General features: G+C 41.3%; 2 protein-coding genes across 10 annotated transcripts in view; one reads left to right on the top strand and one right to left on the bottom strand.

Annotated features, from left to right (window-relative positions):
• The window catches only part of dnm1a (dynamin 1a), a gene marked incomplete at both ends in the record, with an annotated part of 53177 nt that extends 41249 nt beyond the window's left edge, over positions 1–11928 (bottom strand). For all 7 annotated transcript variants that reach the window (XM_083984222.1, XM_083984223.1, XM_083984227.1 and 4 more), the window contains 4 exons: positions 61–264; positions 383–532; positions 1241–1314; positions 11768–11928. In XM_083984222.1, coding sequence (XP_083840348.1) covers positions 61–264; positions 383–532; positions 1241–1314; positions 11768–11928 — 589 coding nt within the window. The remainder of the gene's footprint in view (positions 1–60; positions 265–382; positions 533–1240; positions 1315–11767) is intronic.
• A 1623-nt stretch (positions 11929–13551) lies between these two features.
• ciz1a (cdkn1a interacting zinc finger protein 1a) lies at positions 13552–24150 on the top strand. Of its 3 annotated transcripts, none has more exons than XM_083984134.1 (16): positions 13552–13656; positions 14176–14473; positions 15618–15745; positions 16407–16657; positions 17322–17424; positions 17609–17711; positions 17916–18004; positions 18125–18201; positions 18378–18590; positions 18679–18809; positions 18962–19055; positions 19162–19275; positions 19394–19543; positions 19642–19720; positions 19834–19955; positions 20469–24150. In XM_083984134.1, the coding sequence occupies exons 2-16, from the start codon at positions 14286–14288 to the stop codon at positions 20982–20984; spliced, it is 2358 nt and encodes a 785-aa protein (XP_083840260.1). In that variant the 5' UTR covers positions 13552–13656; positions 14176–14285; the 3' UTR covers positions 20985–24150. The 3 variants fall into 3 exon arrangements, with proteins under 3 accessions (XP_083840260.1, XP_083840259.1, XP_083840261.1); XM_083984133.1 differs by having other exon boundaries at positions 13559–13656; positions 14156–14473; XM_083984135.1 differs by having other exon boundaries at positions 13559–13656; positions 14156–14473; positions 17624–17711.
• The last annotated feature ends 9 nt before the right edge of the window (positions 24151–24159 follow it).

A 24159-nucleotide genomic window follows, 5' to 3' on the forward strand; every position in this document is an offset into this window, starting at 1 on the left:
ATAAAACAGCACAACACGTCCTTCTGCAACATGGAGGGGTAGAAGTATAGCGTAACTTACCCTGAGGGTCGACCTCTTTGGCAATCTTTAAAGCATCGGAGTTGGCCAGATCAGAGTTGGCCGGGGAGACGGCCAGCATCAGACAGTTCTCCTTGGTGACGAACTGCATCAGCATTTCTTTGATCTGCATCTCGATGTCGACAGGTTGGTCGCCCACCGCGATCTTGGTCATCCCCGGCAAGTCCACCAGGGTCAGGTTCAGCACTGTGAGCAGAAGAAGAAATACCAGAACTAAGAAAAAGGTAAACAAACTAGGAGATGAGCAAATGAGGGACTATACTCTGCACATTTAGTCTGATGCCACTATGAAAACAAAACTCACCATGAGGGGAATAGACACGCAGGTTGATGGGAACTGGGGAGATGCCCTTGTTGGCCCCAGTGATGCGATCGGTCTCAGCCTCGATCTCCTGCCGGACCTCATCAAAGTCTATGAACTTTTTGCCCTTACAGTGGAGAAACTCAGCGTACTCTGAAAGAGGCAGCGAGAGGAAACACAGTCATGAATTGGAAGAAAAAAATGAAGGAGCTGAGAAGATGCTTAACACGGGAGCGGGAAAACAAGAGCAAACAAGATTTAATGCAAACACACACTACAGCTGTGTTGCAGCCACAAAACATTCAAAACCAATGAAAAATTGAGAGGGGAAAGCGGAGGAGGAATATTTAAACTGTTTGTCTGAGGTTTTTATATAATTCACATTTCTGTAAGATGGAGAAGGACAGATTAAAGGATGGATGTAGCTCTGAAGATATGAACTAATAGCAGTAAACAAAAGCTGGACTGCAGTTCATTTAATGGCCACCAGAGGCTGGATTCAGGCTTCAACCAAATTCCCACACAATGTAAAGGAGCAGAGGAAAATTTCTCCTGATATCAGGGCTTTCAAAGTGTGAAACTAAAAACACAAGCCTGAAAGTATCTGTTCAACAACCTCTGAGTGACCTCGCAGACACACTTATGTACATTCTCCACAGTCAGTTGTCAGCTCACAGTCAATAAATCTGTAGCTGCCGAGCTGCAAATCACGCACAGATATTAAATGTCAAGAAGCAGACAAGTGCTAAAAACCTCTCGTGCAAATGGTGAAACATCTTTAAGACCCCACAGATCAGTTTCCACTTAACACTGCTACATATCATGGGGAGGACAATGTGTTTTTGTTTTTGTTTTTTCTACCTGTGGGACAGTTCATCAGCTGCAGAACCAGAGGACGACGGGTCACAATCCCAGACCCACGAGGAAGGAAATCCCTGTAACACAACACAAAGACGACACAAGTCAGACAAAAACAAATATGCATGGACCTAAAGAATGAAAATCAAAGATCAGTTTCTAAAATGATATCAAAAGTGCAGTTACAAAATAAAAACACAAAAAACACAATGTGAATTATAGAGGACAGAATTATTTTGTGTTAATCCCCATGTGCCAGGAGCGACTGTGAATGTGTGTGTTTGAGCGAGTGTGTCTGAATAACAACAGATCCTCACATGCCAGCTGTGGTCTCACCAGGCTGAATATTTATTTAATTTACTGCAGTGATGTTTCTCCTGGAATCATGTATGCAGCAGCAGCCAGCACAATAGGAAATAAATGTTTTTTTCATTTCCTGTCTGTTGGCTTAACAGATAATCTAACTATCGACTATATTATATTCATATAACATTCATACGGATCTTCATGAATAACATTAACACTATTTTGCACCATATAGGAATCTTAAGATAAGATAAAAGTAATAAACAAAGCTAAATTAGATTTTAAAATGTTTTAATCCATGAACTATTCATCAGTTTCGTTACATCTGTAAAACTGTGTTTTAATGGTTTCGTTAAAAAGGGAGTTGGCTCAGCAGCAAGATGGAAAAAAGAAACTAAACATTACAGCAGAACAATTTCACAGCTCAGCAACACTAATGGTTCCCAGGCAAATAAAAACACAAGTAAAAAGCTACTTCTGGCAAGGTGACATGTCAAGTCTAATTTCTGGTGGTTGTGTTACAGGAAAGAGGAATAAAAACGACACAAGTTCCCTGAAGCACTTTGTGTCTTGTACTTTTGGATATTCTCTCTCTCCTTTTTTTTGTTTAGTTTTGGGATTTATGTGTTATGTGTCCAGATTAATGTGCTCCACATCTGTTTTCAAATAAATTAACATCCTGGTGTGCGACTGAGTTATGTATTTGCACAGTTGACTCCCTCTCCAACCTGTCTGTTATGCTCTCTCGTGCACAAGATGCTGATTTCTTTGGGGTGTGTTCAGCTGCTTATGCAACATCACCATCGGATCGCCACCGGCAGCACGTGCTCCTCGACCAGCTGACGCGACAACTTCTCACTCCTCCACAGTCCGAGCATGTTTGCGTTCCTCACAGCTCGGTGACAGAATTTTAATTAAAGCAGTTAATTCTGTTTTCAGTTATAAATCACAATGTAACCACTGGGAAGATGCAAAATATTTTTTAAATTAAACAACCTAGGGATAAATTATCTATCCAGCATCCGATGGGAGGAGTGAACAGTAATCAGCTGAACGACATGAATAAGAAATAGTGGAGGACTCTGCTTGAACCAGGAGCAAAGCCGGAGGCAGTTTGGAAACATGAGTCATGAGCTGAGAGTTAATCAGGGCCGAGCTGCTTCTGCTGAAAATCATGACCCGACATGGAAAAGCAATATCAGCAATTAGCCATTAAACAGGGGGGATCATGTTCAACGCCCACTGCTCTCCTCCACTATCTACTAATAACACTCATTTAGTCTTTCTGAGAGCTGGAGCAATGAACATAAACATTGTGTTCTGGCTTTAAAAGACCCACTCAACTTTATTCTAGTTTGATCCAAAGACTTAATGTTATTGTGGATCAGCTATTGTTGTATTGTGGTTTTTCCGTTTCCTGAAAACAGTTGTGTCGTGCGAAGAGGCAGCTGTATTGAATGACACGCCAGATCAGTGTGGGCTAATCTAATTCTGACCTTATTACTGTAAGTGATTCAATATCAGCCATGATGTGACCAATCTGCATTAAATGCAGTTTTCTTTAGTATGAAATCAAGTATTTTATACATTTATCCTATTAGTTACACCCAATAAGATATAAAGAGAAAAGCTCAGATTGTTGCATCGCCACCTGTCTTTCATTTTAAGGCCATTCCATCAATCAAAAACAACAAATTCATCAATATGACACAAGATTATGAATTTCCATTAAAGTAAGCCTCTCTCAAAAATTGAAGTGAGTGTTATAATCTCATAAAACTGCAGGTTGCTGACTTCAGTGTTTCCTAATCCTTTTCCCAACCTGCAGTGCGTCACTTTAGTGCAAAGGAGGGAATATGACAAACAGATTGTGCGAGTACTGCCTGAGAATACATGAACATCAAACAGCAGCTAATACTATTTACTCATCACCAACAGCTGCTCCTCTGGACACAGCTGCAACAGGAAGTGAGAAGAACTGTTTCAGTGTTTGTTGTCGCACTCCAGCCAGCTACAACAAAGGAAACCCTGCTCTCTGCTGGCCTTTATGCAACTCTGTCTGTCCATCTGCTGTCTACCTGCCTGCCAGTGTGTGACTGTGCAGTAAGTGTGTAAGTGTGTTTGTGTGTGTGGATGGGGAGGGGGAGGTGGGCTGTCCCTTTCTCCCACTTGGACAGGTTTTTGGAAGTGACAGATGGCCTTGACTGCAGGTTGTCCTCTCACTCCTCCTCCTCCGTTAAAACTACCACAACGAGAAGCCACAGACAGAATCACACACACCTCCTTGTTTTACTATATTTTCCGGGACCATTACTAACATACTGTACCTTACCTAACCTCAGTATAATGTTTACCTAATTGTAACTTAATTTAAAGTACACTCATACACACACCTCCTTATGTGTATCTGGGACCTTTATTAACATAATGCGTTATCATAATGCATTGCATAGCACTTATAAGTGGCTGTAAAGTGTATTTTGACTTAACCGTTCACTTTCTAAATCTAAATCTCCATCTCTCTGTGCCATCCTCCCTGCCTCCTTTTCATTTGTGTCTAATTACAGCTCTATCGTCTGATTCCCCACTGTCTGGAGACTGTGTTGGTGCTCTTGGCAGTCACATGAGTGCAAAGTGTTTTCATCCCCCCCGACCTCAGTGTGTGTGTGTGTGTGTGTGTGTGTGTGTGTGTGTGTGTGTAGGGGGGATTGAGCTGTCACCCTCTCAGCAGGATGAGGTAAAGGATGGAAGGTGAAGAGGAAGAGAGAGTCACACCATTGTCACATCCTCCTACCACTCTTGGCTTGTAGACAGCAGGGCTAGTGTGGGTGGATCGGGGGTGGTTACAGATACAGTGAGCATCAATGTTGCAGAGTCACAAAGCTGATTAATCAGATTCATTTAATTGATTAATTTGGAGCATCTCGTCTCCAAACAAATCACTTTCGAACTGAATGATTTAAAAAAAAACAACCTGTTTATACTCAAGGAACCACAGAGGGCCGGTGCTCGTGCACTGGAGCTACAGTGACGTCCAGTAACAGTTCAACTGACTTATGAAATGTAAAAACAGAATAGGCACTCAGCTATGATTCATTCATTCATTCAGTCTCCGTCATTTGCTTGCAGACACACACGCACACGTACACACACACTAACTAGTCCAGTGGGCGCCAGCTGCTGTCGAGTAGTGACTCATTGTTTCTTTGTTTAAAAACTGGACAGATTCAGTGGTGTAGAAACACAAACACACACAACACAACACAAGCACATATGACATATTCACTTAGGCGAACTTCTAAAACATTTACATTCAAGCGTATTTTCAAGCCTTTTAGTGTATACTTTATATTATTTACTCATGTTGTGCATAAATGCTGCAGTGATACCAGAATAATTAAAAAGTATATATTTGTTATTTTAGAAAATCAAATGGATGTTTTTGTATCAGTTTTTTTTTCCATATAGCAGGGTTTTTGTTATGTGTATGTACTGTATCTTTTAAAAGAAAAAGAAGGAACAGCCAAAGTAAGAGATGTAAACTTTTTAAATTTAATCCACTGACAATATAATTCTTCCAGAACACTGTACAAATCTCTTCTCTCAGTGAAACGATTTGTGAAATTTAAAGCGTGTCTATAAATGTTCATGCACAGTAGCTCCCTATCAAACATTGCACTTTTTGCAAATAACCTAAACTCAAAGTGCTGCTTCATGTGCGTCACATCACTTCCGATTCCCAGACACAGTCAGATGCTGAGCCGTGTTTAATCCCGCTCTAATGCGTGCAGCAGTAATAACAACCCTGACGGCAGTGAACCAGCACAGGCAGGCAATTTCCCTTCCCAAGCATCGTTTGGGTCTTAGAAGGATGAGACTGCTTTTTGGTGATGAATCAGGCACATACACAGATACACACACACACACACACATTATTGTTAACCACAGAGGTCGACGGAGCCAATGAAATAGCTGGATGCTGGATGGGGGTGGATTCCAGATTAGAGCAGAGCCAATGGGAGAATGTATAGTTGGTGAGCTGTGCTCCAAACACAGATTAGTTGTAATCCTCTGTAGCTGTATCAGAACAAATGATGTCCTCTGTTTCTCACTCGCTGCCCTCTCACTCTTCCTGTGCCATTCAGTTGCAACTAAGATAATAATGGGTTGCAAGCAGCAGTTCAGAAACTACCCTGGTTAGCGTGTCCATTTATTTACCAAGACACGTCTTTATTTATTTTTCAGACAGAACCAGGAAATGTAGTGTTAGTTACACATTTCAGAGGCATTTGATAAAGTTAAGATGGATCGTTGGGATCAAAAGAGGAAAAGAATAATTTGATAGAAAATAAATGAGAAATGAGATAAATGATCATCTATGTCCAGTTGAGTTGCTGCTCTGGATTGTGCAGTGAATTGGATTTAATCTGAAATGCAGGTTGACTGAACATTACTCTCTGATAAGTAATTATACAGCTTTCCAGGGAATTAACAAATAAATAGGGCATAGAGGAAACTCTAAGAGCTGTAAAATACAGTGTTAACATATGAGTTCAATATTTATTTGAGAAAAAAAACAACTCACAAATCTAATTATGTCTTACAAGAGAAACATCAACTATATATTAAATGTAATTTCAAAATATAATCTCTCCTTCTTAAAATGTCATTCCCCTATGTAACTGATTAAAGCACTGGCCACCTCTGTGTTTCTATTAATGTCTCTTCCTGAGGGTTGTAGTTGAAAAGGAGAATAAAGGCTTTAATGGAGCTACAGTTAACTGTCCTTGTCTCTCACATGACTGGAGCTGCTGCTACTCATCCGAACGCTTCTGGCCTTTAATGCGTTATGTAATACATGAAACCAGCTATATATCATAAAGTTAATCTCAGTGTGGGGGTTGGAAAAGCAGAGGGGGAGAGAAACGTCTGCGTTGTGTGGTTTTTGTTGCTGTTGTTTTTTCATGTTCCCGGGTTGTGCTAGTGCCAGCAGCCTTCACTTGATAACAAAGTGCTTCAGCCTGGCTGAGCTGCGCACCATGCAGCAACTACACCCTCCTGGGTTTGACAGCAATCCAGGAAAAGCAGCCCTCTGCTCTGCTCATGTCTCATTTTATGCTATCAGCTAGAAAACTGAACTCATAACAATTTACAATGCATATAATACAGTATATAGTCTGACTATATGTGCCGTGTTTTATCTAATCCACAACACTGACAGGAAACTGAGGTGCCATTTTACCCTCTGTTATGATATGACAGGATATGAATATTTAAAAGTCATTGTCAGTGCTCGCTGTGTTGTGGGAGAAGCAGCTGCTGCGGTGCTGGTTAGGTTGTTTTCAAAAGAGCTGTCCGTGGTGCTGAAACCAGCATCAGCACTGTTTCTGTAAACAGTATCTGTGCTAACTGTGCTGTGTGTACAGTGCTAAGCATCACACTGAATCATTAATATGTAGCCTGGTAAATTCAACGTGCTGATTTCTGACTTTTTCTGAATCTCCTCTGTATCTTTTGCTTTTGACTTTTGACTTTGTTGTCATTTTACTGTGACAGTCTTTCAGACAGCGTCACAGCTTTGTGCCCGACCTTTGTTTTTCTTGTCTACTTATTCAAATCCATTCAATAAAACATTTTCTGCACAATTTTAGTATAAATATTTTAAAATAATTCTCAAACTAAAATGCTTCTGACCCACATTCAGAGTCAGGATGGTACAGCACACTATATGGTTTGAATATAGTGACTATTGTGAAAGACGGTATGCACATCATATTTTCTTTAGAATAGCAAATTCTTCAAAAAAGAAAACTTTACTTTTTATTGAAAATAAGCTCTGAAGACTATAACTGCACATGTATTGTCTGAAAATATCCAAAAGGTGTATGACAAAGAAAAAGCAGCACAGTATCAATTCTATGTTTTTCATTTGAGGTTTTCTGCTTAAACCATCAAAATAGTTGCCAAGTGATTTTGTATATTGATTAATTGATTAACTAATCAATCACCTCAGTCCTAATGAAGACAGAACCTGCCATACACTGCTCATGCACCCCCCATACTTTGACCTTTTGAACAAATGACTCATTTTGGGCTGCAACTTTTAATTTCATGCATCTTTTCCTCTTCTTTGTGACATCCTGTCAACTTCTCTGCATCCATTTAAAATAAATGCCACACTGTGAATGCAGTGATGTTAGACTTAGTCAGACATGTGACCAAACATCCCCACCTCTATGTGAACTGCTTCATCCACCTGGAACTGAATGTGTTGGGCACCGGGACCAGTGAAGCTGCCGGCTTTGTCAGTGCTAATGAGACTCATGGGACAGGAAATACAAACTGGTGGGAAGATGTGTCGGACGCAGATGGGACCCAGGTAGGGCTTGGATTCAGATTTGTGAAATGTCAACTCACAAGCTGGTCAGCAGTGGGACACGGGCCGAAGATACAGGACTAAAACAAAGTGATGCTTGTATGTACAGGTAAACAGAAGCTGAATCTATTAGTCAAATTAATTGATGTGTCAGTCAATGCGAAATTAATCTGCAGTCAGTTTTCAAACAAAAAGACCAAATGATCACTGATCTCAGCTTTTAGATAGATAGATAGATAGATAGATAGATAGATAGATAGATAGATAGATAGATAGATAGATAGATAGATAGATAGATAGATAGATAGATAGATAGATAGATAGATAGATAGATAGATAGAGTTTTCATTTTTAACTTGAAATCTAACAGTCAGTCAATGCCCAAATACAAAACACAGCATCATAAGCTTAGACCAGAAGGTGCCAAAGAAAACAACTAAATGTATTGATTATTAAAGGTATTGGTGACATATCAAGATTGAAAATGATGTGTAGTGGATCCATGTAAATGTATTTAACCTTTGCTGCTTTTACTCTGTAGCTGGACCCTTTTTAAATGTGATGGTAAAAAAAAAAAGTGCTGCCTGAGTTAAAGTTAAATTTAGAGACAGAAAAAGGCTGAGACAAAAATGTTGAACTGCAGCCATGTGAACAGTGAAAACCTGTAAGAGAGCAGCAGACTCTCTGCAAGAAGGAGACGTTATAAAAGCCTGATAAAAAAGAAACACCCACTGAAGGACAGATGGTGAAGTGGAATAGATCAATTTGATTAGTCTCCTCAAACGTTCTCTTATGCCATTACCACGACATATCTCTACATCACTTAGAGGTGAGCCGTCCTTGGCCCTGAGTCGCACCAAACGGGCATGGTACAGCATCACAATACAAATCTAATCCACCCGAGAGTAAAGGTGTCATTGTTAGGCATCAAGACAAACTAGATGTGCATTAAAGTGCTTCTGCAAAGGTTTGTATCGATCCTGTATCTGCTACCTTATGTAGAAAGAGTGGTTTGATAATTATCCTAAAAGGCTTAAAAGAAACAAAGAACTTCTTTGTATCCATTTCCCACTCATGCTCCATAGACAGGTAAATCCAGACATGCTTTAAACAGCTTGTGAAATAATTAATGTAAATGTATGTCTGACATTTTGAAGTCTATACTTCGGTATTGATTTTCCGTGCTGCTGACTGTATAAGCTGCTAAACTAGACAGAGGGAGAACAAAGCAGGACCAGAGCTGTGAGAGTGAAATTATCAGTCATTGTCTGTTACTGCCAAAAATCAACCAAGTAACAGCTTAATAACAGAAAAAGAAAAAGAAAAAGATTACCACTCACAGAAAATGATGTTAAGTGAGTCTCTGAGAAGCTGCTATGTTAATGTCTGAGTAAAAGAAGAAAAAAAGTGTTGTAATAAGTAAACACATGGTGTATTGTACGTCTATGCTGGTTTAGAGCAATGACATAAACACAATAGGCCACTTGGGGTTGGAGTGGGGGTTGAAGGCTGGTAGAGGGGGAGGAGGAGGAGTAGGATAAGAGGACCTGAGCTATACGTCACTGCAGCTGGACCAGTGCATACATTAACACATGACAGTGTCTGCAATTTGTTCTCTGCTGCAAGATGGCAAAGACCGCAGGCCGCACCGACACCAGCAACAACAACAAGACAAGATGCAGCCAGTGTGCTGCACATCTGACGGCAGAAACTCCTCGTAATGTAACGTTACAGTGAAAGAAGACTTTCAGCTTTCAACCGCTGGTCCCTCGGGTGAGGCGGTGTAATTAGACACAAGCTGTTGCTATGACAACAGCTGGGTTAGTGCAGCATAACGCAGCCTGGTTTGATGAGCGTGAAGAGATAGTTGTAATAGTGTAAGAAGAGAAAAAAACTCACACAACAGGGCCAATCTATCCAAACGCTGCTCAGAGAAACGTCCATCAATTCCTCAATTTGAGAAACAGCAGTTTACAGTTTACAGATTTTCATTTCTTATTTATTTTCATTCAAGCACTAAGTTAAAGGGTAACACCACCAATTTAATGCATCAAAGCTTGTTTACAGTTCTTCAGGACAACTACTGCATATGTTAAAAAGTGCTTTCATGGATTAGCATATTCTCAATGTATGCTAATGCATTCAATATTAATACATGAGAGGTAAAAGTTGGGCTATAACTATATAAAGCATTTTGTGGCTGTTTGAGTTGCATTCTTGGTGATGCAGGCACCAGGATTAACAACACAACAAAACATACAACAGACAAGAACACAATGCCAAATCAGATTCTTTTAAATCTCCTAAAATACACTTGTAGGCAACATCAACAAAAACTGATATCTGCAAGTAGCACCATGTGCAGATTAGCCTGAGATGTAAACAATCGGCCTCTCTCACCTACTACCTGTTAAGATGGGGATTAGCACTGTGGCCATGTGGTGAAGTTTCTGTATCGGCTGCTTTTACAAAATGTAAAAGAAAGATAATAAAAGGTGTCAAGCGAGGGAGAAAAAAAAACGCCCTATGTGTTCACGCCTCATTACACCTGCAGGAAAGTGATGAATCAATTAAAAAATCTCACTGATGGATCTATCCGTCCAGTGGGATGATATAGCGCTTGTTCAGGGTGGTGGGGGGTGGGTGGGCTGGCCTACACACTCTGACCTTGTCTACTCAGGAAATACTGCTGAATCACATCCTGCATGGTATATCCAGGGGAATTAAAGTCTACAAAACCACACACACACACACACACACACACACAAAACAAATTGTCTGATCAACTGAAACATAGAGAAGCAGGACTAACAAACTGTTAGCAAAGTGACACCCATGCTGTTGCCTACACGAGGTAAGCTTCATTTACAGCATAAGCACTGGCAGACAGATGGAGCTGAGCTGGAAAGGCTCAGAGCTCAGGTGGACTGTCTCTCTCTCTTTCTCTGTGTGTGTGTGTGTGTGTGTGTGTGTGTGTGTGTGTGTGTGTGTGTGTGTGTGTGTGTGTGTGTGTGTGTGTGTGTGTGTGTGTGTGTGTGTGTGTGTGTGTCTCTCTCTCTGCAAGGTCATACTGCAGCATAACAGATCAGATTTGTTCCCCTGGCTTCATTTTATATCATCATCATCATGAACAGCAGCTCTGACAGACACAAAGCTGTGCATGTTTGTGAGATTGAACCCTCTTCACACTCATTTAGACAGCATCCCTTTGCACCCTTGCCTGGTTGGTGGTGGGGGATTAAAAGGCCTATATGGACAACAAAATATGTGGCCCTGTCATAGAGACAACAACACATCCAGCAAGCTCACTGTACCTGCACCTGCTTCCCAGGAAGTCTGCATCCACACTGAGCCCGCCTCTGAGACTGTTGTCATACAGGATTTATAATGATAAACATGTGCATCCTGGTCTAATTTTGACACTAAAAACCAGGAAGTTTTGGAAATAACTTATCCTTCTTTGAAGCCATCAAAATTAGAAGTGATATTTAACAGGAATCTAAGGTTCCCTGAATGCATCATGTAGTTGTTAACAGATAAACTTAACCAGGGATTTATGCAGGCCTAGCAAAAATAATCTTCTTGCCTTGGTGCTGCATGGAAGCAACCACCCAAACGGTGAAAAATGTGCGATATTTATAGGGTTTGTAGGGTTGAGTGACTCTGACAGGATCTCAGTGAAGCCTTATTGCATGTTAGATTTAAAAACCTGCATAAGAAGAAGGGGGATGGGGATGACTGAGCTGTGTAAAGCTACTGCGGAGCCGCTTGCTTGCTTGGTGCACCGGGAGGCGCATCAACAACGCATCGCAGCCTGGAAAAAAGCTCCTATAGATAGGAGGACTTACTTCCCGACGAAGTTCTCCAGCACCGAGCTCTTCCCCGCGCTCTGGCCGCCCACCACGGCGATCTGCGGCAGGTCAAGGTTGGCGTTTTGGCCGATGGCGGAGAAGGCATCTTGCATACGGTTCACCAGAGGAATTAAATCCTCCATTCCCCGGTTGCCCATCTTTGCGGTGCAATCGGAAGCCTATCCTTTTTCCCACCAGTCAGAGCAGCAGATTTATTGAAATTTCTCTTCTTCTTCTTCTTCTTCTTCTTCTTATTCTTATTCTTGTTCTTCTCGTCGTTCCCTCTCCTCGCCACCCTCGAGTTCAGAGGGCGTCTTGTGGTGTGTGGACTCGCACCGGTTTCACTTTTCGGTTCGCTTCCTCATTGACTGCGCCTCCTCGGTGTGTCAGTCAGATCACCTCAGCTTTGGACGCTCTCCCTCCACCACTGAACATGTACACTCCTCTCTCAAGCCGAGCACCGCAGCAGCAGGGGGGGAGGAGGAGGAGGAGGAGGAGGATGAGGATGATCTCTTGTATTTTTTACTCAGGAGAGATTCCTGCAGTTCTCCACCTCGACCGCTAGGTGGTGACATTGCTGCACTTTCGCTGTGTCACCTGTCAAATAGGCCTAGTTGATAAAACGGGAAGTTCTGGGTTTTAAAAGACTTTAAAGTTTAATCTTGTTAGAGTGGATTGGATAGTATGTAAATAGAGGATCTGGAATATAGTTTTTCTTTTTGTTATTGATCAAACAGACTATTTTGTGTGAATGTGAACTACACATCTTCAATGGACCGTGTTAGCACCATGGACAGAGGCCAGGGGGCACTCCACATACACCTTCATGTTTTGGTTTGTTTTTTATAATCCAGAATATCTCTGACTTTAACCATTGAGTGTGCTTTAGTAAAAGAAAATATTTGTGGTCAAACAAGAGTAAGTCCAGTGTTTGATGATGACTTTTCTTTTTCTTTTAAATCTGGGTCAGCATCCAGTTGTTCAATGTTTGTTTTGATAGCAACCATTAGTTGATTAATCCATTAGTTGATCAACTCAGAAGGGAAAAATAAATGGTAGCTATTTTGATCAGTTAATCATTTAGACAAATTTGGCAATCACTAACTGCTTCCTTCCAGCTTCTCCTTTTGGAAGATTTGCTGCTTTTCTCTGTTTTCTGTTAGCCTATAAAAGAAAACCCTGAATATATCTTTAGGGTTGATTGCTTGTCATACAATCTGAAGACATCTTAAAATATTGTAACTTGTAATGGACATTACCATTATCTTGAGGACCAAATAATTGATTTATCTGGCCAAATCAAAAAATAAATAATGTCATTAAGAAAATAACCGAATAACTGAAGCTCCACTGACAATCTACCAACACAAATGAAGGTAGGTTATAGAACTACTATATAGACTTAAAAACAAAAACAAAAACAAAAAACATATTTGTATATCCATCCATTTATCGATTAAAGTGCTTTATCCAACGGGTCATGGGGGTCTGGAGGTGCTAACCACTGCACCACCACACCACACCACCATATTTGTGTTATATTTTTATTTAACTCCAAACTCTAAATATCAAATAATGATAATTTAAACAAAAACAAAAACAAAAACAAATTTCTATTTAAAATGAAACACTGTCATTTTAAGACAAATATACAAAATATAAAAACCCATGTGCAGAGCTGAAGCACTACCTCCAGACAACCACCAGGGGGCGACAGGTTACACTCATTTCCCCCACACAGTCTCTCCACTCACAGTAGCTTGTTACTTAGCGTCTCTGCTGCTTCATGCAAGTTACACCGGGGACTGAGAGCAACTAATTCAGCCTGTGCCATGATGTCCTTAGCCGGATAATAAAGCGCCACCACCGCTCTACTTTTTTGAGAAGTAAGTAAAGCTGCTGTAGAAAGCCTAAGTTAAAAAGAAAAAGAAAGAAAGTAGCAGAGGCGCGGCGCAGCTGGTTTATCTATCTACGGCGTTAGCCTGTTAGCTCAATGCTATGCTAAGCTAAGACAGGTTCATTTTAATGGCAGGTGTATCTCTGTATTTATTCATTTATCATTTATACGTTGTGTCTGTTTTGTGGGGATAACATGCAGCTTTTTTTTCTTCAAAACGAATAGTTAATGTGCAGTTTGTTTGTTTGTTTTTCAGAAAGTTTGCTAACAGAGCACAGAAGTAAGTATTTAGCTTCACCAAAAAAAGAATTGTTGTTAGCCAAGTTGCTAACGCTAGCTAGGCTAGTTGTCATCCCCGAAATTTGAGAGCGACCTGTTGTGTGTGTCGGGGCACTGGTGTTGGATGTGTCTTTACAACAAAGAGTTGTTCTGACAGTGGGGGTTGCACGTACTACATCACGCTTCCTTTTCTTCCTCTTCCGACCCAGGGATCTTTATATTTCGACAGGTGTAACGTTACGTTCATCCATCCATCCAACCAACCGCAGCAGCAGCAGCCTCCGGAGGGTAAACACCACCACCACCACCGCTGCTGTTGGGGTATTTTAAGACCCCGCAATGTTCAATCCGCACATCCAGCAGCAGCAGCAGCAACAACAGCAGCAGCAGCAGCAGCAGTTTCACCAGCACCTGCGGCAGCTACAGCAACTTTTCCAGCAGCAGCCTCCGCCGCCGCCTCCACCGCAGCCGCCTCCGGGGCACCATGTCCCGCATCACCACCACCACCACCACCACCAGACGCCGCGGTAAGCACGGCTACTCGAGACCGGGGATGAGGGGCAGGGCCTCCTGGGTGATAATGTGTTGGTGGCTGCTGAGCTGGAAGCCCCTGTCAAAACACATACCAGACTGGGACTGGACCTTTTATGAGTGGCAGCATTTCAAGTTTAGTTAGAAATTACATTTGTACACTTAGATTTGTTTCCGTTTTTTTATGTGTGCAGTGAAGTTGGACTATTGTAATGCTTTGTTATCTTGTTTGTAGAAGCAGTATTGATAAATTGGAGATTTTATGAAGCCCTTTTGTAAGATAAAGTGGCCTTAGGGCTATAAATTATGATTATATTACATCTGTTATGGCCTGTTGGCACCATCATCACATCCTGATTTGTGATACAAAGTCGTACCATGTCGTGTGGGCTTGTGTCATGCTATGTACATGTCAGATTTTGGTTCTGTGTCTGTAATCGTCACATGAATCCAGGATGCAGGCCTTGTGTTTATTTTAAAGGATGGGCAGTTGATCCCACAAGCACCCCAAACTTAATCTGTTTTCTTAGATGTAATTCCTGTGCTGTCATTCATTGCTACCACCCCAATGTTTACTCCATATGACTAATCATGAGCTTTTATACAAAGCTAATAATATTCTGTAGTTTGTTTCATGATCTTTTTCTATAGGGCTCTACATGTGAAGTCTGCCCAGCACTTGTTTGTGAACATTTGAGTGTTATGCAATGCAGTTTGTGCTATAAAAAAAAAAAAGAAACGTTAAAACTGATTCCATGCCAAAGCTGATATGCAAGGACTATGACTTCTCATAAGAGCGAGTCCATATCGCAGCCACATCGTGCTTGACTGGGTCAGAACATGGCTTGCAGGGAAAATAAAGACTGCATAAATGATCTACCTGATTGTGAAATAATCAAACTGACATCCTGCTTTTGGATTTTTGTGCAGGTGTTCATGTCAATAAACTGTAATTTCCACATCAGGATATTGGCTAATTGACAAATATTAAGGGTGTGTGTGTTAAATATTTCTAGATTAGTCAGCTTTAGTTGTGAACAGGAGTAGATGTTTCGGCCGATACTCTGTCTGCACCTCTTCTGTTCGTGTCAGTTTAAATAACGCAGCATGTTTTTTTTCTCTTATGCGTTTGCCATACAGAGCCATTCCCGGGCCTCCCCAGACAGCACCTACTCCTAGGATGGTCAACCTGTGCCAGGCGACCCAGACCACCATCATCGCCCCCAATCCCATGCTGCAGGGGGCCATACTGATGCAGCAGATGCAGGGTACGTTTGGCATTAGACTTTAAAGGACAATTCCAGGTAAATTCAACCTGGGGTTATAGTTTCCTTGTATTTTAGGTCTAAAAGAATGAATCTGAAGATTTTCTTTTCAATTGCTCCTGTTATGCAGTAGTTCTGTCTGTCCGCATCGCATCACCACAAAAACGTTGTCCCTCCAAGTTGATATTTCTTTGTTGATAAAACAAACAGGGGAGCTTCAGACGACATGTAAACATACTGAGCCATCAACTTGACTCTCGCGCAAGACTTTGTATTACAGCTCCGTTTACAAACATGTCAGCTTTCTTGTAGTAAACAAACCCCGTGGTGTATGTTTGAATAGCCATCTGACGCTGTCTGTGAAATAAATTTGTGGTTTTGTGGGATGTAAACAGCCTAAACAGCGTAAGATCGGTCCGCTCCCATTATACGCTGCCGTGGCGATGCAGGGACAGACAGAACTACACCATAACAGGAGCAATTAAAAAGAAAATCTTCAGATTCATTCTTTTAGACCTAAAATATTAGGAAACTATAGCCTCAGGTTGAATTAGCCCGGATTTGTCCTTTAAAGACGGCGTATCAGGGAAAAAAACATCCCTGCATTATAGTAGCTAACACATGTAAGGGAATAAAACGGCTTTCTTGCATTTCTGTTGTCTAGGTAACATGCGTGGCTTTGGGATGGGCGGTCAGCAGTTCCGTCAGTTCTTCACAGCGGGGGCCAGGTCGTCTCTGCTCGGGCCGGTTCCCATGGGCATGGCCATCAAGTCCCCCATCATGGGGTTCCCGGCCGCACGACCCTTCCACCCACATGCTCGCTACTACAATAACAACAACAACAACACTAGCGCCACGGTTACCACCACAGCCCCCTCCACCGCCGCCGCCTCTTCGTCTTCATCCACCACCACGGTAATTATAACAGCACCATTATAATGATTATAATCACTGTGTAGCATTTCAGCCCAGCTAATACACTCCATTGGGATTGTGTGAATGTCAAATGCGTCAACATTTAACCTCTCAGTGCTTGACTCAATGAGTTGATTAACAAAGAATTAAGAAAAACCATCCTAAAAATGGATTGATTGATGTTGTAAATGAAATTTCAAATGGAAGGTAATATGGTATTTTAACTAAATGTCAGTTGTGTGGACAAAACAAGTACTTTAAATGTTAAATGAGGTGAGAGTCTTTTTGTTTTCAGACTTTCTAATGATTTATTGGTTAACCAAAAGAGAAAATAGTAGATTAATGAAAAATAACTGGAGTAGACTTCAGCCTTAAATAGGCAGATCATGTTATCAAATGATTTTAAGCTGCTCTGATTAAATTAAGCATTTACTTAGGCTGAACATGCATAATATGTTTAATATACAAACAATACATTTTCATATGTACAGCAAAAACAGTTGGATCCAGATCTATTAAAATCTTATTTTAATCTCTCAGGTGCGTCTCTGTCTGGGCATAGCCATATCAGTTGGTGCCAGTGTTGACGCCAACTTAAATAAACAAGCCGAGCGTCTTTTTCTGCAGTATATCGAAAAAGCTGTTTTCTGTGACTGTTGTGTAGGACGCCACAGCTCGCCAGCCAGACAGGAAGCGAGACAGCGAGCAGATGGCAGCAGGGAGCACGGAGAACCAGCCAGCAGCTAGCAGCACCAATGAACCCAGTGGTAAGTCTGAAACAGATACAGCTGCAGTCCAGTCAGCACTGAAAGATATTAAGGTGTATAGCACGAGTTGAGTACGATATGTGACTTCAATACAACTACAATAGTACTGGAGAATACAGATGGTGAACATTAGTTTGATAGTGTTGTTATACTGTGTTTCTAACTTTGGATTTGCATTTACCAGCCACAGATGGTGGAGTGGGAGGAGTGGAAGCAGTGGAAGGACCCACACAGATCTTGGAAGAGCAACTTGAGGAACCTGCTGTGAAAAAGCATAGGACAGAAGAGTAGGGAAACTTTTTTATTTCCTGTGGTTCGAGAAAATCTTATCTCATCAGAGTTTAAGGTGGCTCCGGGTTTTGCTGTGTTTTCTTTCTTTTCTTTTTTTCCAGTTTTTGAAGAAAACATTTATCATCAGCTATGAAGAAAAAATACAGACTGATAATGTCCTCTGTTTGATTGTTAACTTAAACATTTTTCTTCTTTCTCAGGTCAGAAATTATCACTATTCCAGACACACAGGAGGAGGTTCTTTCTTCAGAGTGCAGCAACAGCAACACGGAGAAGAATCTGCCTGAAGGTAAAAAAAAAAAAAACACACTTCAACCTCAGGTTTGCAGAGCAGAAACACAATATTTATCTAAATGTAGTAAAGTTTAGGTCAGGTGAGATGAACGCTTACTCTTGAATCTTTTCCCAGATGACTCCCTTCTGGAAGGAGGCTCTACGGGGGAGTCTGATGTCATGGAGGTGCTGGAGGAGAGCAGAGCTGATCAGGTGAGATTGTTTTTTATTTGCCATGGTCAGGTCATTGATAAAATGATTTCCATGTGGTTAAATCACCAGTGCAAATACTGCTACACTGTATTTATCATAGTCTTCTAGAAGTCAGTTAAATAAATGCAAGACACTGACAGAGGGTTTAACATCTGGTTTGTGAAACCTCTCTGTAGGTGCACACCGACAGCTGTTTGTCTGCCCAGTCACCTTCTGGCGGGCTGAGCGAGGATGACCAGCAGGTTAGTTTACCCCCAGAGGAGACGCCACAGGGGCAAGACGTCTCCTCAGGTTCATCAGGCAACCAGGACGAAGGGGAGGAAGGTGCAGGGGATGGCGCCACCAAGTTCTACTGCTACCTCTGCAGCATCACCTGCCACAACCAGCAAGTAGGTCCAACATCAGCTTTTACACTTGACAAGGCGTTACTTTTCTCTTCTGTTTTTAAAATTATTGCTTTTGTGTTTTTGTCTGCAGAACTTCAGGAGTCACATGAACAGCATTTCCCACCAGCAAAGGATGATGGAGATCCAGCACATGAGCAACGCCTGCCTGGTCACGCTGCTGCCACGGGTGCAGGAGTCTCTACAGGGAGCAAACAAAGACGGGTCCGTTTTTCCGATTGCACTTCGGCAGGATGATTTCACTGCTTTTTTTTATTTTAACCATCAACAGATTAACTTCAGCTGTCTCCGGTGAACTATTCTGAGTTGGGAAGGTGAGAAAACACTCATATAATCCTTGTCTGTGCTCTTTGCAGAGAGAAAATAGCAGACGTGAAGCGTTGGTGTGCCACCTGTCACACCCACTTCACCAGCAGCATCATGGATCACAGGCGCACAGAGGAGCACAAAGTAATCAGCTGCTCACTTTATAGATAAGCACATATATAAAGAGAGAGAATGTGATTGCTGTGTAATGAAGTAATATTATGTTAATAAATATTTATCTTGTCCTCAGCTTGCCAGCAGAACAGCCATCTCCTCCTGTACAGTCTGCAAGAAACACTTCAGGACCTCCCAGATTTTTGTGGAGCACTTGCAGTCTCAGGAGCACAGACAGAAGATGGAGAAGGTATCTGGGTTTAAAATCCCAAACACACAAGCATGTATTTACCAAGAGATGAAGATAAAACTAATCCTTCACTTAGCGATGCTGTTGCTCCTCGCTAATGTACGTTACTTTGTCTTAGCTTCAGGAAAAGGAGGGCTGTGAGGCCTTGGCTAAGCTGACTGCCATGGACACTGATGGCTTTTCGTTGGATGAGGAGGAGGGCAGCGAGGTGGAGGAGGTAGAGGAAACACAGAGGAGTGAAGAAGACCAAGACTGCACCGACAAACAGGTGATTTTGTTTGTTATTTGTTGCGATTAAAACGAAAGCTCTGCACATCAGAGTCGGTGCATTATCATAACATATTTACTGTGTCTGCTGTGGTGCAGGATGGCTGGTCCTCCCTTAAAGAAGTGACTCTGAAGAACATGGCCAGTGATGAACAGTACGACTCTGACACAGTCTACGGTGAGTGATGACTAACTCCTGCTCCTTCCCAGCAGACGTCATTGTTCCTCTGCCTTTTCCTGCACTTTTATCAGATTTGAGTGAAATTCAATCTCCTGTTTCTTTTACCACAGGCTCCAGTTTCTTTGTGCCAGTGGCAGGTTTTATCTGCAGACTCTGCAACAAGTTTTACCACTTTGAATCTTCAGCCCTACATACCCACTGCAAATCACTGACACACTTTGAGAACCTCAAGGTTGGTTTTTCATCACTTCATCAACCTTGATTGCACTATTTAATAGGTGATATCTGATTATCTGTAGCCCAAATTAAAATAACTGTTGTTCCATTACTTATACATTTTAAAGGAACTCTTCATGAAGTTCAGTGCATTATTAATATATTTGGTAATTTGGGTCCAACATTTAAGAAATTTGCATTTTTGTTTTATTGATTATCTAATCCAAATATGTAACCAAATATATATGTGTGTGTGTGTATATATATATATATATATATATATATATATATATATATATATATATATATATATATATATATATATATATATATATATATATATATATATATTGTATATATATATATATATATATATATATATATATATATATATATACCGGTAATATAAATATATGAAAGCTCTTCAGGTGGTTGTGTGCAGCGATCTATAGGCAGACTGATGAGTATCAAAGTGCACTGAGGGATTTCCTCTGACTAATTGCAGTATCTGTCTGTTTTCCTTTCTCAGAGGTACAGAACGTTGCCCAGTCAAAAGGGTGAAGCTGTTGAATCTTCTAGAGAGACTCTCCAAGACTCGGACAGCCTCAGGCCTGTAACAGAAACCACCACGGACTTGACGGATGAAAACGCCCTCTCCAATGACATTGATTCACTGACGGACCCGAACTCCTTACAGCCCACAGTTTCACTCACCAGACTGCAAATGCAGACAGAAAACCAGCAACAAGAGAACGAGTCAGAACCCGACGCCCCGACCTCACAGGACCTCACCTCAGCGACCTGCACTGACGGCACAGAGCAGGACCTCATCCTCAGCAGCAGAGAGGAAGAGACCACATCCCCCACACCTGTAGCTCAGGAGAGTCCTGCCGAGCTGCCAGACTCGGAGCCTACGGCTGCCGTTGAGGAGGCTAATGAAGAAGAAGAGGAGGAGGAGAGGGAGGCTCCTGCTGTCCCAGGGAAAAAGGGGAAGACAAAAACCACGGCCAAACGCAGGTCAGCGAGGGCCACGAACAGACGCTGAGCCAAACACGCGATGTGGTAAGACAGGACAGGACGTCTGGTACAACCTGAGCACAGGACATATCGGTATGTGAAGAGGTGCTTTCATCAAATAGTGACCAAGAAGTGACGAGACCAGCCTCTCTCCCTGCTGGAAAGTCTGGAGTAAACACACACTGGTTAAAGCGGAACATGACTTGTCATGTGAATTTCTCTCCCAGGGTGGGAAATTAACATGTGACAGCCACCAAATGCATCCACAGTGGGTAAATGTCTCTTAATAAACTGGCTCCCAGTTGGAAAATGTTCATAAGTAGGTCACAGGAGGTCCCCAGACACTGACATTATTATGAAGTATGGACTTAAAGTCCAAAACAAACCTCTTTCGTTCAGTATTCACACAAAAAAAAACATAATTATGTAACTAAGGAGAAACTCCTTATTTTGGAAAACCACTAAAAAAAACCCTGTTGTATCTATATTAGTGTGTGACAAAGTGTACAGCTGAATTTATTGCGTACCTTTGATGGGCACTATTTCACCAGAGCTGCAAAACATAACAACAGACTTTGGATAAATACAAAGTTGCAGGTGAGATAGCTTTTTGAACGCCCCGGATAGCAGAAAAAAATTATGTTGAAATATTTGGAAAACATTTTATTATTATTATATTTCATCGGTAATGACATTCGAAAACCGCAGACTGACTTAGATTGGCATATGGATAGTTTTAGTCTGTGCTAGTGGTGTTGCTGTATTTCAGCCAGGACCACAACGACTGTTAGATGGATAGCCATGAAGTTTTGCACAGACATTTATGGTCCTCAGGGGATGAATCCAACTAACTCTGATTATCCTCTGACTTGTCCTTTACCACCAGCATCCTCACTCATCCATTAAAATATCAGGAGTCCAACGTGGATTTGTGCAGCCATTCACGCTCCCCAGAGGATAATTCCTCCACAGCCTTTGGCATGGCCGTGAGGTTGACAGTCTGGGGCTTAGCGTGACATGTCTTAATACCTTTTAGATGGATTTTCTTGAGATTTAATACACACACTAATGATCCCCTCAGGATGAAATATAAAATGCCTTATTTTTCATCAATTATGATTAGTTTTTTTTAGCTTTAATGCTCTCCATCAGTCTCAACTGTACATCCCAGATGACGTTACAGGATAATTATAATCTGTCTATGTAAAATATGTAGTATGGGATTGACTAATTTAATTTAAGCAGACACTTCTCAAGTTGCTCCACAGCAACACTTTCTATCCATCAGTCTCTGGCTGGCTCACTGAAATGTTAATTTCCCACCCTGCTGTTTTCGAGAGATGACTTTTAGTTTTCTGGAAATTCTCTAGCTAGCTAGATGAATGATTAACTATGATAACCTACAAGTGTAGAAGACCATACTGATGGTAAAGTGGAGACATTTTCCACATTGCTAACCGCATAGCACACGCTTTTAGCAAGCTGAAACGTAGAATGTAACAAAATTAAGTGTTTGAGCAGTTGACAGCTTTTGATTAAAAACAAGTGTTTAATTGGTACTTTTGACTTGAGTGTGTCAAAACGCTGAAGCTTGAAACAGATTATAGTAGTGTTCAGGGCATTTTATCATCCTTCTTTTTTTAATTTGAGGTTGAGATTGTTGAGTATGGGCAGAAAAAAAACATGAAACAGTACTGCACAGATTTTTTATCAGCAATAGGAAGAGTTTTAAGAAATCCAGACACGATCTGAAGAAGCTGAATGTCAATGTGAACATCTTTTTGTATCTGCACACATTCATATGGAGACGAAACCCCTGTATCCTTGAAAGGTTGAAGCAGCTCTCTTGAAGCAGCGGACGGCTTGAAAAGCTTCTGCTAACAACCAGGCACCGAATTCGTTCAGATTAATGAGCTGTCCCCGGCTCCTGGAGGACTCCACATTCACTGAAGGTTGTCTACACGTTGCTTTTATTGAAATTTGAATGTTTGTCAGTCGAGACAGAAGCTGTGTGAAGCTTAAAATGCTGCAAGGTTGTTTTGTTTTGTTTTTATTTTATTTTGGTTCTGGCTGGATTTTGCGGATTTCATCTTCAGAAGAGTCTTTTTTTTAATCTCAGAATTTATCAAGAGAAAAGACATTTGCAAATAATTGGTCACATCTGGTGTCACATTCCCATGGATGTTTGTCATGTGTGCCTACATTTACAACGAAACAGCTGCTCCTTTCATATTGCCATGGACAGGAAAATGCTTCTACAAGCATCCACAGCACAAATATATAGGAAGTGATTGTTGAGGCTCATTTGCCTCCAGGTTGCCCTTGTTTTTGATTTTGACTTCCATCACGGAGGTTATGTTTTCACCTGTGTGTGTTTTATTTATTTAAGTACTGAACGGATTTGCACCAAACTTGATGGAAGACAGGGGCCAAGGAGGAAGCTATTTAATTCTAACAGCAGACTTTTGCTTTAAATTTGACCTTTTTTTTCCCCCTCTTAAGTCTGGTGTATGTTGTTTGACATAGACCACAGACCCAGAGTGCCCTTGTGGTTTGTTTGCACTGGACAGTTGGAATCAATCTTCCTTTACAAGTCCCAATATTAATCTGCAAGGAAAAAACCATTAAGTGTCTGTGGGTATTTAATGTAGCAAACTATCCTTGCGAACCTTGGTGTAAAGCTCCAGTAACATACAGTAGACTACCCGTTGTAGATGATACAAGTGTTTAACTTTGGCTCCAGCATTTCAACAGTCACACCATGCCACCATAAGGCGTATACATACACATATATGTATGTAAGGATGTTTTATTCCCTTCGTTATGAGTAGTGTGTTCTGGAAACATTTCAACCTCCATATTAGAGAGGGATATTCTTGACCACAAAAGGCGACTGACTGTAGCAACTCTTGTAGTCATGGTGGTGACTGTCACATGATGAGTATTGTGTCACGTTCTGTCTGAAGGAACAAGACGTGACGCTCAGCTCTGGAAGAGAATGAAGGCAGAGAGACAAAAGGACAAGGACGATTTCAAACAGAGCTGTATGTTTCTTACTGTATTTTTATTCAGCTACTGACAAACTGAGATGAACAAACAGGTGTTGTTTTCTAATTGCTGGAAGTTTATTGTATTTTTGGATGTTTGTTTTCTGTTTGGGGGTCATTTTAATTTATATTAAAACAATTCCCACACTTTGTCGA

Source organism: Trachurus trachurus, assembly GCF_905171665.1.
Source record: "Trachurus trachurus genome assembly, chromosome: 12".
In the NCBI taxonomy this organism is placed as follows: domain Eukaryota; kingdom Metazoa; phylum Chordata; class Actinopteri; order Carangiformes; family Carangidae; genus Trachurus; species Trachurus trachurus.